The sequence below is a fragment of the Pipistrellus hanaki genome (assembly GCF_964339955.1).
Source record: "Pipistrellus hanaki genome assembly, chromosome: 3".
Lineage (NCBI taxonomy): Eukaryota > Metazoa > Chordata > Mammalia > Chiroptera > Vespertilionidae > Pipistrellus > Pipistrellus hanaki.
In genome coordinates, this window is record NC_140505.1 from 153,307,825 (window position 1) to 153,322,890 (window position 15,066).

Consider the following 15,066-nt stretch of genomic DNA (forward strand, 5'->3'; position numbering starts at 1 on the left):
CCTTTCATTGATATTTCTAACTCTCTATCTCTCTTCCTTCCTTCCTGTAAAAAATCAATAAAGTATATTAAAATAAAATAAAAAAGAACGGTTCTTACTGCTTTATAAATACTTGCCGGTGGCATCCTCCCAGCAGTAAAAGAACAGCTGTCTGAGTTTTGAGTTTCTTGATTCTAACCTTCTCTTCTCTTCCACGCACCATGGTTCAAGCAGAGACAGTCTGCTTGAAGTGCAGAGAGTCACTTTGCAATGTCCTGTTTCAGATGTCACCAAGTATGACTCACTTTTTCCCACCCACTTCCTCCTCTGAACTTTCCTTGCTTGAAAGTCAGCATTTAAAAATCAATTCCCCAAACCTCCTTTTTGGAATTGTCTTTTGTTTCAGGGACAGTGAAAATTGTACCGTAAGGTGGGTTCACTTTAAAGGTCTAGTATTTTAGTATCAGCCCTTTTGAATTTCTGCCTATGTTAATGCCAGTTAAGCTACAGCACCATTTAAAAAAAAAAGTATACAGATGTAGGACTTGGATTTGTCACTTACAAATTTTGATAGAATTATCAAATTTTCCAACTCTCCTACCTAGATTGTTATTTAAAACTGATGAGAGACTAAGCAGTGGAGACGTTTTTCTTGTCTTCAAAGACGCAAACAACTTTCTATTCCAGCATCTACAATGATGCCTCCATGGCACCTCTAATCCAAGAAATTCCAAATACTTTGTAAAAGCCATTACTTATTACTATATTTCAGAAGCACCACGCTGACATGGATAAAGAATACAAATGCAACGGTCTTACCACTGCAATTGTATCAAAGTTTCTGTGATAGCACAGGTTAACGATGAGCACATTTCACCACGTCAGCTCTCTGCTGGCACAAGGGCAGAAATGCCACTCGGGTGGTTCACAGGACCCTTTAGAAAGGGTACCAACGTCCAGTAGGCCACGGTCTCACCCCCCGCGAGTAAATCATTCCTGGCTGCTGCACTCAATGACATTTCCCACATTTTGGCATTTATGTGAGTCATGGCATCCGGGATATAACACTGGCCTGGGAATCAGGGCACAAGGGGTCTCGGCTATTATTATAACCCTGGAAAATCACTTCAGCTTTCTGGGACTGTTTCTACTTCTATAAATGAATTGCTGGCTCAGGCAATTTTTAAGGAGTCTTCTAATTACAAAATTGTGTGTCAATTAGATTAAACAAACAAACAAACAAACAAACAAAAAACAGTTCGGAAGCCTGGAAAGAGTTACAGATAGCTATTGGCTAATTTGTGACTACTTCCATATTCCTGTCCTTACAAGACACATTTGCTAGTACATGTTAATCTTCCAAGTCTATGTCTTTTATTTTATTAGAAATGTCTGAAAAGCAAAGATTATGCAATTTTCTCTTGCTTAGACCATCAATATTAGGGGTGCATCCCCAACACCTAGCAACGAAGAACATTTTCTTCCTATGTAAACAAAAGCGAGGTTGTGGTTTGCCTGTATCAAAGTTGTCACACTCCTCTGAATCCTGAAATCACAACAGGTGGACAGAACCTACAGAAAGTAGGGGAAACACCCACTACCAGCGAGAGCTAGAAAACTGTTTCCTTAGGGCGAAAGGTGATCTGACTCATTCATTTCACGGGTGCTATGAAACAGAGTTTTAAAACGATGGCGGAGCATCGACCTATGAACCAGGAGATCACGGTCCGATTCCCAGTCAGGGCACATGCCCAGGTTGTGGGCTCGATCCCATTACCAGTAATGAGGTGTGCAGGAGGCAGCCAATAGATGATTCTCTCTCATCGATGTTTCTCTCTCTATCCTTCTCCTTTCCCCTCTCTCTCTCTCATATAAATAAAAACGTATTTTTTAAAACAATGATTCTTTTTAAATGATCAGTGCTCCCTCCTACATATGAGCTGGTCTCATGCCTTACCTTCCCCTCCTGGTGCTGATCCAGCTGGTCCAGTTCCGAAGGGCTTTCTCCGTTTTCCTTCTCTTGAGCCGTGGCGTCTGTGTCTGCCCTGTCTTCGTCCAGGGGGAGGGCTGGGCCCACACTGGGAGTCCTGCAGCTGCTGTCAGAAGCATTTCCCTCGCAGTCATTTGCTGTGGGTGAGGCAGGGTCCATGGTACTCTCACCTCCTGCTCCATTCACTAAGTTCCTGTCCAGCAAGGGTTCAGCAGTTTGAACAAGAGCATCTGGGCTACCAGCGGCCACTTTATCCTCCTTGCATTCCACCTGGTTCTGTGCCTCCATCACACCGTTAGCCACGCAAGTGTGTGCACCCTGAGATAGCTCTAGATCATTTCCCCGCTTCTGCGGTGGGTGCCGGGCAGGGAGCTTTTGCTGAGGTGCGGTTGTCAATCCATGCCTTCCCGCGGTTCTAGGAGCATTTAGATTCACAGCTGAATTTTTCTTCAAGTCGCCGTAACTTGATAATGTGCTGAAAGACGAAATACAGAGGAAGTGTGAGAACACTGGCATGGACCACCTCCAGAATAAAAACAAGCTTATTCCAGCGGAAAGGGATAGTTAGTAAAGACATTTCCCCTTCTGATGGTTTTAGAAACACAGGTAAGAATATTCCAGTGTAGCTGGGATCGGTTTGGCTCAGTGGATAGAGCGTCGGCTTGGGGACTGAAGGGTCCCGGGCTCAATTCCGGTCAAGGGCATGTACCTTGGTTGCGGGCGCATCCCCAGTGGGAGGTGTGCAAGAGGCAGCTGATTGATGACTCACTCTCATCGATGTTTCTAACTCTCTGTCTCTCTCCCTTCCTCTCTGTACAAAATCAATAAAATATATTTAAAAAAAAAAAAAAAGAATATTCCAGTGTAGTTTTCAGTCTCTGGCAATGCTCTCTGCACTTCAAGGAACATTTACATAAAGGTGACAGAGGCCTGACCATTATCTATGAGGGCTGAAACATTTCCTTGGGCTGTTCATCAATATTGCTAGTTAGTAGAGACTTGAAATACTTATATTTATAAAACCATCTTTTGCCAAGACTTCTACTTTCTGTAACATTTTAAAAATAAATAGAGCCGGTCCTCAATGTACGAGGTCAGAAACCAAAAGTTATGTTTGTTTGGAAAGCGAAACACATCTCAAAAACTTGATTACACATGCTGCCGTCGCCTCCTAACCGATCTTTCCACCCCCACGCCCGGTCCCTGCCAATCTAGTCTAAGTCAGCCAGAGATCACACTCAGTGCGGGCTTCCCCACACGCTTAAAGGTCAATCTGGCACCCTGACCATGGCCCTGGAGATTCTGCATATACTCTGCTAGCCTGGCCTCATTAAATTCCATCTCTCCTCACTCCCAGTGCTCTTGTCATTCCTGTCTCCTCGCTGTCCCCCCACCTCCCAATAAGTGAACACATGCCTCTAAGGGTCTCTGCGCTGCTGTTCTCTCTGCCCAGGACCTCCTTCCCTAAGACACTGCTCAGATGTCACCTCCTGGATGGTTCTCTCTATGACAGCACACTCCACCACATGTTATTTTCATTTTCTTTAAAGCCCTTATTATTACTTACCACCGCAAAGAACCACAAAAGTATGATGGAACCTAACTGCCAATATACACTGAGTGGCCAGGTTATTATGATCTCTGAACTCATAATAATCTGGCCACTCAGAGTGTGTGTGTATATATATATATTAGAGGAGCCCGGTGGATGAATGTGTGCATGTGCATGGGTGGGATCCAGCCAGCTTGGCCAGGAGGAGGGGACATGGGTGGTTGGCCAGCCTGCTTGTTGGTCGAACTCCTGGTCAAGGGGACAATTTGCATATCAGCCTTTTATTATATAGGATATACACTGAGTGGCCAGATTATTACACATTCAGAAATCATAATAATCTGGCCACTCAGTGTATTTCAATATTTCTATGGGAATATTTGTATAGCATTTTAACCTAGGATTCCAGGGAGGAAAAACATAAAACTCTAGGCTGCAGTCTTGGACAGATTCCTATGATCTAATGAGGAATAAAGATAAATTTTTTAGACTAATGCTCCAAGAGGGTGCTGAGAGTACCTGTCCTGCGCTATCTCGATTCCTTAGCCCAGCACTTGCCATATGAAAAGTGCTCAACAAGTACTCAGTGAGTAATAAATAACTGTGGTCATGATGATGATCATGGCACCAGTTCAGTATTAGCAGCTAACATTTATTAAGTGCGAAAACCTACACCAAGCCCTTCACAATAGTTATCCTGTTTCATCCTCATAATATTTCCAAAGTAGGGACCCCATAAATGCAGGCTTTGAAACTTACACAATGTGGCAATGTCACATGGCTAACACATGAGAAGGCCAGAGTTCAAACCATGAAGTATGATGCTAAATCCCACAGCCTTAACCCCACATTATAATAAATGCATTGGGCCATGAAGGAGGGAGTGAGGAGCAGATGAATAGGCTGCATACAAATGTGGAAAAACAGCCCAGAGCTCGCATCCTCCCCAGCACAGGAAGACATCAGAGGGTAGAGATGGGGGGGTGGGGGGGAGAGACACAGCAGCAAGGGCCATGGATGATGCTGGGCTGTGGATCCCTGTCCCCCTTGCTCTACTCCTTCTAGACACCGCTGATCTGGACTGGAAAATGGAACAGGGAATAGCATTAGACAAGAAGTAGTAAGGAAGAAAGAAGACATGGTCAGTCTCAGCTCCACAGGAAGGAACATACTGGTAGGAGAGCATGTCATTTCCGTAAATGTTGGAGGTTATCAAAATAAATAAATGTGACACACTCCATCAATGCAAGTTGTCTTCTATGAAGTATACCCTTGGCCTTGATAAGTCCCCAAACGGCGCTTAGAAAACAGGATCGAACTGTGCTCCTTTTTCTGACCACATAAGCCACCAGCAACCCAGTAGAAAAACCCTCAGAAGATCCTCTGTAGCAAGCTCTGTGTTTGCCTAGGATTTCTGGAAAGGACTGCAGTGGATTACAGGAGGGAATTTCCTGCAATAAGTGACATCCCACGGATATGTGGGGGGAATGGGGTAAGGGATGAGGTGGTGGTGGTGGTGGTGGTGGTGGTGGTGGTGGGGAGTGGGGGGAGCGCGCGGTTAGTAAAAGCAGTGGTTAGTACGTAGGAGATTCCTGATGCTTTGGAGAAAAAACAGTTGGCCTAGCAGTGTCCTTGATAAAAACAAACATACAAACAAACAAAAACATACACAAAAAACAATGTTCGGTTTTGTGGGAAAATGTTACTTATTTCTAAAATCCTGAAATAAGTCATAGGTTTAAAAGACTGTAGTTTCTTTTACTCTCCAATAAGAAAAAAATATATCTAAAATACAGTGAAAAGTAAAATTTCACTTGTTTCAAATACCTCCTCTATGTCACCTATCCTAATAAAACAGAGCTATCTATCAATAGATTATTGTGAGGAGGGAAACTCAGCTACATGGGTAAGGCATTAACAGGTGGAACTGGTCTTCTACGATGCCACTGCAGCAGATATCAGTTCTTCCTGTCAATCGACTGGTGACCCACAGCCCGCGAATCTCCCTCTGTTCCACAGGGTGCCGTTCAAGCTGTAATAACTGGGGTATGCCAGTAACCTGAGAGCTATCCTGCAGGCACATGGACACCAGTGGACAGGAAACACAAACTTCCCATTCAAGCCCCATAGACCCACTGCAGTACGAACCCCTCGGGCACTTCTAGGGTCAGTTTCTACTCGTAACATCTCACTAGGAATGTACAGTTATGTTTCGTATTGGCAGTGGACGTGACCACAAGTAACAGTCCTTCAGCACATTTGCCAAAATGCTCACGTGATATCCTAGCTTCACTTAGAACAAGTTTTCTTAAAATGTCATAAGTTACAGCACATCTCTCTTGAGATCCAACCTTCTAGCTTTGCATCAAAATGTGACTTTGTATCTGTGAAGTCTGAAAGAGTAAAAGAAAACTGGTGTCAATGAGTGGGAACACTGTGTACCTTTTGCATATGGAGAAGAAGGCAAAGCGTGGGTGACCGAATTGTGAGGTGTAGAGGACTCAACCTTTGGAATACTGACCCACTCAGGGGATTCGGGTCCTAGCACACACCGTGAACAGGGCCAGGGCTCCAGGGCCCCGCTATGTTACTGTCATAGGCATGGCCCTTGAAACATGTAAATAGGAGGGGTCATGCTCCAACTTGTTCTGGGAAACAAAAACTTTAAGTGGAATTAAATCATTTATTATATTTTATAATTTAAGATAGTAAAACTATTAAAAAATCCTACTTCCGAGGTGGAGATGTTGAAATTTAAATATTTATGACTCAGGCTCCCACAACTGACGAGGAATGAAAATTGAAGTCAGGCTTCTGAACTTTCTCCAGAACTTGTTAACTAAATATAGTCTCATTTTAAATGAGGGACACAGCCGCTTTGTAATGGGTCACAATTTCCAGGAGATTTTGAAAGCATTTCCAAACTTTGGTTCACCACATCTATAACAATAAATCCTGCAAACAATAAAACCACCTAATACTCCCAAATATTACACTGGATTTAATGGAAATTAGTGGCTACAAGGATGAGAGTAAACTTATACAATTCTGTTAAATTATAGACAGTCTCTTGGTGGCATAAAAATAACAAAATGCTTCTGATAAAATTTTTCCAAAACTGTATTTGTCAATGATGGGAATTCTAAAAATAAACAAAAAAAAAAAATTGAGGTCATATAAGTAGAAAAGCAACTTATGTGAATTTTTTTTTGGTGGGTTTTTCTTCTTTGAGAAATACACAGTGTCTCACCTACCATTTTTTGAAACATTAGAACTAAAGAATATAAAACTATATCAATTGTCGATATCTCTTCACAATACCTAGTATATAGTAAGAACAGGGGTGTGGAGAGAGGGGAAACAGATACTGAAGGGATACAGAAGACCCACATTAAACACAGTGCGTCAGAAAGAAGCCTACAGAGATGGGACAGGCCCCCTGGAGTCACATCCATAAACATACAAAGCAAGAAACAGAGATAGAGACAACCTCCTGCCTTTCCAACCCAATAGCCAGTGACCAACACAATGGCCCCAAGGACAGACACCGAGGCTGTGAGAGGGCATCCCCATAACATACAAAGCACACAATGTGAAGAAGCGGGTGCTATTAGTGCTGCACACAGATAACGAACAGTCCATGACAGTTTACATGAGGGCAAGATTAAATGCATTTAAAATCCACTCTTTCTAAAGGCCTACCAAACCCGATGGAAGAAGATATATGTTGGACTTGGAAAACTTATGACTCGATCATCTTTTTCAAAACTCAGCTTTCGTCTCCCCTCTGCCTTCTCCCATTGTGAATTAGCTCTTACCTGCCTCCTTCAAAGCGACTGATGAGATCTGATATTTTACTGGATTTTTCTTTTGAGACACAAGAAGCAGAGGCAGGTTTAACTTCCTCCATCCTGGGTGCTGTACTAGATAAAGCTTTATGCTTAGGGGCTGGGTGTATACTGGACAAAGGTGAGTGCTGCAGATGTAATGGCTTTGGAGGCACTGTAGAAAAAGAATTAATAGAATTCAGTATTTCCTTAACAAAAACAAAGCAAAATCTGGAGTCCTGGGTATAAAACTCTTCAGCATTATCAAACTTTTATAAAAAGGTCTGTCAACGTTGTATTGAAACTTAACGAGGGATGTCTATCTATCTTGGCTCTGTGTCCTATAGAAATTTCATTTCCAAGATTCAAGTGGTTCTTTTTCATTTTAGGTCATTTGAAAAATGGTATTATTAGGGGTCTACAGAGGGCCATGGCATTCCAATACTATTGGAGATAACATAGCAGTTATTTATCTAATCAGAGAAAAGAGTGCTGAATTTGAAACTAATTCCTAGAGACATTCCGCTTGCTTACAAAACACATTTTTAATAACAGTGAATAACAAATATGCCTGAATCCAGACCAATAAGTTAAACATAAAAGCCAACAAAACAACAGCAACAAACAGTAATGTTGTATTACTATAGCATCTTCCCATTTAACAAAAGCATCTTATCTCATTTGATCTTAGATAAAAATGATCAGTGCATGGGCCAACACTCTAACCACTGAGCAACACCGGCCAGGGCTTAGAGCTGGTTGGAGCATCTTCTGTACATTAAAAGATGGCAGTTTTGATTCTTGATCGGGACACATACCTAGTTGTGGGTTCAATGTCCAGTTAGGGTACACTGGAGGCAACCAATCAATGTTTCTCAAATCAAGGTTTCCCTTCTATCCTTTGGTGAGAATTAAACAATAAAAACAAACAAACAAACAAACAACAAAAACCTTTCTCCTAACTTCTGGAAGAAGGCTAGGGAATTGTGTCTCTTCCGAATCACATGCCCCAATTTCCCTGAGCTGGTTACCCTGGTTTTCTGTCCTCTCATCTCTTTTATAAACTCAGTTGACGGTTGGTTGCCTGATGCTCACTGGCCTAGATCTTATCATGTCTGTGCCAGTTATCAATTCATACAGAGAAGAGACAAAAATGTATATCACAGTGAACTACAGGTGTAACAATTCATCTCATTCCCTTTCAATACAAATGAGAATGGACACAAAACACTGAAGGGTGAGGGCATGTATGGGAGTGGAGTAGGAAGGGAGGGCCAATGGTAAGATATGTACACCTATAATACCTTAATTAAAAAATGAAAGAAAAAAAATAAATTAAAAAAAGGAGGGTGGTGTAAAAAAAAAAATACAAATGAGAAGAAAATTCCAATGGAAAAATTATATTATTTATAAACATGATATTATTTTCTAAGATATGCTTGAGGGAAGGGTTGATATAGTATCTATTGGGAAGGAGAAGGCTTACGTAAGTGCGATATTTGTTCATCTTAAGGAAAAAATTTCCTGTGTAGAATAAATACATACCAAGATAGTAAACCAAAGGATAACACCCCACCAAAAAAAGTTTCATCATTAGGAGTAATTTCAACATTCATAACTAGAATATTCAAAGGAAGTAAATATGGTCTTTATAATTCTGTTTGCAAAGACTGTTATAACTCATCCAAATCTTGAGTTTACTCAGTAAACATTTCTTATTTTTTTTGTTCCCAGACACTGTCAAATGCTTGAAAGTTTCAAATAAAATGAGTTCCAGCCAGTCAGGTTCTCAGAGTGACTCCACTGACCTTTCCCATCTCAATTACCTCTATCTCTTAAACCATTTCATAATTAACAATGTGTACTTTCGCTCAAAGTGCTCATATTATTATGATTATTAATTAGCTTTAAGTAGTATTAAATAATAGAGCAGCAATAAAATATCAATTACATTCCAGATGTAAAGCATTCTCCCCCACAAGGCTGGCGTTCTGTAAGGGTAGGTACATGTCTGTTTTGATCACAACTGCATTCCCAGTAACTCTCTGCACAGTGCTTGTGGCACATTTGTGGAATACATAAAGGAACTAACTGAGTTATCAAGGGCTCATAGTCTCGAGCGGAAACAGTTTAATTACATGGATAAAGGTGGGCGTTGGATACACAGTTATGTTAGAAGCACAGAGGAAACATCTACTTAAGCAAGGGAGATCATCCAAATGTTTAGTAAATTAGTAAATATACATATCTATATATTTAAAAGCTTAAGCGACCATCACAACCGAACGGACGATTGAACTGGCTATGTGAGGTGACCAGGCCGGCAGGGGGGTTAGTGAGGGGAGGCCAAACGACTGAGCAGCAGGTTGCATGGGGCTACGAGGCCAACAGGGGTAGTCAGTGAGGGGTGACCAAATGACCAAATGGAAGGCTGCATGGGGCAATCAGGTCCACAGGAGGGGGGGGGGGTAGCTGGGGGTGACCAGAATGATGTGGGGATGGGGGGGGTGCAGTTGGGGGTGACCAGGCTAGCAGGGGGGAAGTTAGGGGCAACCAGACTGGCAGTGGGGCAGTTGGGGGTGACCATGCCAACAGGGGGGAAATTAGGGGCGATCAGGCAGGCAGGCAGGTGAACAGTTAGAAGCCAGTGTTCCTGGATCCCTTGAGGGATGTACAACTGCCGGTTTAGGCCCAATCACCAGAATCAGTTGGACATCCCCCGAGGGATCCGGGATTGGACAGGGTGCAGTTGGGCTGAGGGGAACCACAGTGCATGAATTCTGTGCACTGGGCCTCTAGTATTAAATAAAAGAGCACAAATGCCACCCTGACTGGTGGCTCAGAGGGTTGAACTGTCATCCCCTACACTAAAAGGTTATGGGTTTTTTCCCCACCTAGGAGCATACTGGAGGTAAGAGATTAGTGTTTCTTTCTCACATAGATGTTTTGGGATTTTTTTTTCTCTCTCTCTCCCTTCTTCTAAAAAAAAAAAAAAAAAAAAAAAAAAAAAAAAAAAAAAATCAATAAAAACATCGTTGGGTGAGGATTTTAAATAGTTTTTTTAAAAGAGCAGAAGTGCTACAAAAATATAAAGATGGCCCATGAATGGCTGAAGTGTCACAATACACTGTCTTAGAGGAAAATCATGCATACTTTTTATCCTAGTGAGCAATTTACCCCAATAAATTTAATTTTTTAAAAAAGAAAATGACTCCTCTTTTTCTCTCACCATATCTGACCTTTCTTTTACACTACAGAGGGTGTAAACATTTTGAAATGTGTTCTGAACATCTCCTAGATGTCCTATCAGCACATCCAGTTCACTATGACTAAAACTCAAGATCTTGAATTACTACTAATTTCCCCTGAAGCCCAAAGGACGCAAATAGGAGAAATAGTAAATGTGATATTTATATAATTGTGATTAACCATGCACTGCTAAACAGGGAAATGCAAATTAGAACCACAATATGATATCACAGTAACCCCAACAGATTAACCAAAAATTTTAAACGTGACAATACTAAGTATCAGTGAGGATATGAAGCAATGTGAGGTCTAAATGTGAAAAGTATACATTTTAAAGGAAATATAATTAACACAACCATTAAGAACCTGACATTTCCAAAATATATATCCTCAAGAAATCTTACACATCTATATTATACAGGATTAAAAACAAAACATTTATTTATTGCTTGAGGGGTGGGGGAAGGGGAGAGAAACATGGACTTGTTCCAGTTATTTAGGTATTCATTGGTTGATTCTTGTATATGCCTGACCAGAGATCAAACCCCAAACCTTGGCATATGGGGATGATTTTCTAACCAACTGAGCTACCTGGCCAGGCTGTACAGGGTTGTTGCTGTTTTTAAGCTTACTTTTTCATTAATTCAACAAATATTTAATTCCTATTAAGCTCTATGCACTAGATCATATCAATGAACAAAAGGGGGGGGAAAAAACATAGCAAGTAAGCCATATATCATCACAAGATGGTAAGTGCTAAGAAAAAAAAAGGGGGAAGGTTAAAAGAATAAGACAGAAGGGATCAGAAGTGTAGGGACTGGAGGGAAAAGAGCAGACTGCAGTATTAAGTAGGGTGTGTAAAGTGGGCCTCTCTGAGAAATTCTGATTTGACCAAGACTTGAAGTTGAGGGAGTTAAGGAAAAGCATTCTATCACGTACAGCAAAAGCTGAAGACCAGTGGAGACCAATGTGACTGAACCCAAAAGGGCCAGCACAGAAGAGCAAGGATTGAGATCAGAGGCAGGGCCTGATACCACAACTTTCTATAGATTTTGAAATGTGTGAAATGAGAAGACACTACAGAGTTCTGGTCACAGGAGGGACATACGACATAAACTCCAATGGCCTCCTCACTCTGGCTGCTGTGTTGAGAATTTAAGGGAGATGGGTAGAAGAGTAGAAAAGTCAGGAGGCTATTGTGAAATTCAGGCAAGAGATAACAGTGCTTAGAAGGAGATAGTGAAAGAGTTGGATTCCAAGTATATTTTAAAAGTAGATTTCCTGGTAGATTAAATGTGAGGTCTGAGAGAAAAAGCAAGGACTCAAGAATCCTTGACTCTAGAGACCTTTGGCCTGAACAACTGAAAGGATGGAATTGTCATCAACTGGCAACTTTGGAGGATATTTTTTGGAGGAAGGATAGCACAATTTTGGACATGCTAAGTTTGAGATACCTAGATGACTATAAATAAAATGGGCTCTATTACAACCAATTTTACAGACAGTAAATAGAACAAAATAATTTAATTTTTCAAAAACTTTCAACTAAGCAAAGAAAATTATTATGAATGAAAAAGACACTAATTGCAGTTTAAGTTTGGGGATGCCCACTACATTTTTTTTTTTTAAGTTTCCACTCTATTTATTTATTTATTTAAAATCTTTATTGTTCATATTATTGCAAATGTTCCTCATTTTTTTCCCCTCCATTGCTCCCCTCCACCAGGTCCCCACCCCACCCTCTGCCCTTTCTCCACCCCCCATTGTCCTCATCCATAGTGCACAGTTTATGTTCAGTCTCTTCCTGCACCCCCCACTCCCTTTTCCCAGAGAATTGTCAGTTCACTCCCCTTCCATACCTCTGATTTTATTATATTCACCAGTTAATATTGTTCATCAGATTTTTTAATTCCCTTGGTTTTTAGATTCACTTGTTGATAGTTACGTATTTGTTGTTCATAATTTTTATCTTTATTTTTTTCCTCTTCCTAAAGAACCCCCCGTCAGCAATTCAAATAATTCTGGTTTGATGGTGATGAACTCCTTTAGCTTTCTTTTATTTGTGAAACTCTTTAACTGGCCTTTGATTTTGAGTGATAGCTTTGCTGGGTAGAGTATTTTTGGCTGTAGGTTCTTGCTATTCATCACCTTGAATATTTCTTGCCATTCCTGTCTGGCCTGCATGGTTTCTGTTGATAAATCAGTTGACAATCGTATGAGTGCTCCTTTATAAGTAACTACCTGCTTTGCTCTTGCTGCTTTTAATATTCTCTCTTTGTCTTTTGCTCTTGGAATTTTAACTATGATGTATCTTGTTGTGGTCCTCCTTGGATTCCTTTGTTTGGGGTTCTGTGAGCTTCTTGGATTTGTAAGTCTAATTCTTTCACCAGGTGGGGAAAGTTTTCTGTCACTATTTCTTCCAATATGTTTTCGGTATCTTGCTCTCTCTCATCTTCTGGGACCCCCATAATTCTGATGTTGGTTCACTTGAAGAGTGTCTTCTAGCTCTTTATGTTCCAAATCTTTGACTTGATTCTTGCGATCTTCCATTCTGTTTTTAGGACTCTGTATAATGTTTTTTATTTCAGACAATGTATTCTTTATTTCTAGTTGATCCCTTTTCATATCCTCATAGGTCTCGTTTATTTTATCGGCCTTTTCTAGGAAATTCTTGAAAAACCTTGTAAGCGTGGTTTTGAACTCTATATCCAGTCGCTTCTTGTCCTCTATTTCTTTAGTTTGTGATCTGTTTCCTTGTCTCGGCATTTTCACAGCTTCCCTGAGTTGGTAGGGTGGCTTTGTGTGCTAAGGTGTCCTATATGGTTCAGTTGGTCAGCCTCCCAGTTACCTGAGGTGGACATTCTTGGTGCACCCCTTTGTGGACCGGGTGTACAGCCTTATTGTAGTTAAGTCTTGATTGTTGTTAGTATCACTGGGAGGAACTGACCTCCAGGCCAATTGTCTGTGAGAATCAGCTGTGTCTATGCCCAGAGATAGCCTTATTCGACTAGACTTGGAAAATTGCAGAAGCCTCTGTGCTCAGCTTGGATGGGGTGGAGTTTCAGGGTGGAGCCTACAGCATTGGCTTCACATCAGCTCCGTCCTATGAAGTTTCTGAGTCTCAGTGTTCCTCAGTATCCTTTGATATTCGCTGCAAGCACCTCTGAGAGAAAGATGCCCTCAAGTTTCGCCCGCTACCAGACAGTCTAATCTCTCCAGCAATGAGCCCGGAACTGGGGTTCAGTGCATTTGGAAGTGGGGTTCAGTGCAGTCCAGAGCTTTTGTCTCCTTTCCGCTAGGGCAGTCCAGCGCACAGTCAACAGTCTGTCCTTTGTGCACAATGTGCATGCCTCCAGGACTCTGCCTTTTGCCACTTCCCTGAGTTTCCGCCTTACAGCCTAGATTCCCTCTGTATGAGCCTGGGTCCCCAGGGTCTCGCCCAGAACTGGGGTTCAGTGCAGTTGGAACTGGGGTTCAGCACAGTCTGGAGCTTTTATCTCCTTCCCACTAGAGAATGCCAGCCAGGCACTCAGCTGCCCCCTCCTCTCCAGCTCTGTCCTCTCTCCGCGTGTGCACCGTGTCTCCATACCTTAGGCTTTTACAGCTCCTCTGATTTTACTTCTGGTTTTCTCTTTCCTTCTAGTTGTAGAATTTCCAGTCAGTCAACTTTCCTGTAGTTCTGGATAATGTCCATATTGTATTTTAGTTGTATTTTTTGAAATTGTTGTGCGAGGCTGCAGTTAGGTATTTACCTATGCCCCCATCTTGGTTTCTCCTTTTTGCCCACTACATTTTTAAAATTTGTTTTTATTGACTTTAGAGAGAGTGGAAGGGAGAGGTAGAGATAAACCTCAATGAGAAGAGAAACACTGATTAGCTGCCTCCTGCAAGCCCTCTACGGGTGATCTAGCCCAGGGTGAGAATGCCCACCACATTTCAATTACTTTTATTTTACTATGAAAAACAATAGCTGGCTATATATCAATACATTATAAATTTATAGTGTTATAACTTAAGAATTGAACATTCTACATAGAATGTTTTACTTTAGAAGCAAATGAAATAGATTTTAGTACTTTAAATATATTCAGATTATTCAAATAATAATGTGGCTTTCCAAGCTCTTGAAACTTTTCTACTTAGGTTTAATGATGAAGAAGTGACAAAATGTGGGTTTCATCAAAATAATTAATGATGTAGAATGTTGTGGATCAAAGCTCCTTAAGAGAAAAAGAACTATTAGCTTTAATTGCTAAGAAAGCTATTTTGAATCCTGTCTAGCATGGCAGGAAGTAGGCCAATTTTAAAAGCAGTGAACAAGAGGAAAGACTTACATTTGAAGTTTCTCAGTAATTTATTTGTTTGACTGGTAGGGTTGGTATGAATTGAATAAACCATTGTTTTCCGAGCCTTAGGGTATTTTCCAAGGGGGAGGGAAAACAAGCCCTAACTATTGAAGGAACCCACTT

At 41.2% G+C, this 15,066-nt stretch overlaps 1 protein-coding gene across 1 annotated transcript in view; it reads right to left on the reverse strand.

Moving 5' to 3' along the window:
- Positions 1 to 15,066, reverse strand: part of FGD4 (FYVE, RhoGEF and PH domain containing 4) — a 206,620-nt gene that overhangs the window by 48,926 nt on the left and 142,628 nt on the right. The window contains exons 3-4 of the mRNA XM_084877864.1: positions 7,340 to 7,523; positions 1,937 to 2,444 (exon numbers count right to left, since the gene is read on the reverse strand). Coding sequence (XP_084733990.1) covers positions 1,937 to 2,444; positions 7,340 to 7,523 — 692 coding nt within the window. The remainder of the gene's footprint in view (positions 1 to 1,936; positions 2,445 to 7,339; positions 7,524 to 15,066) is intronic.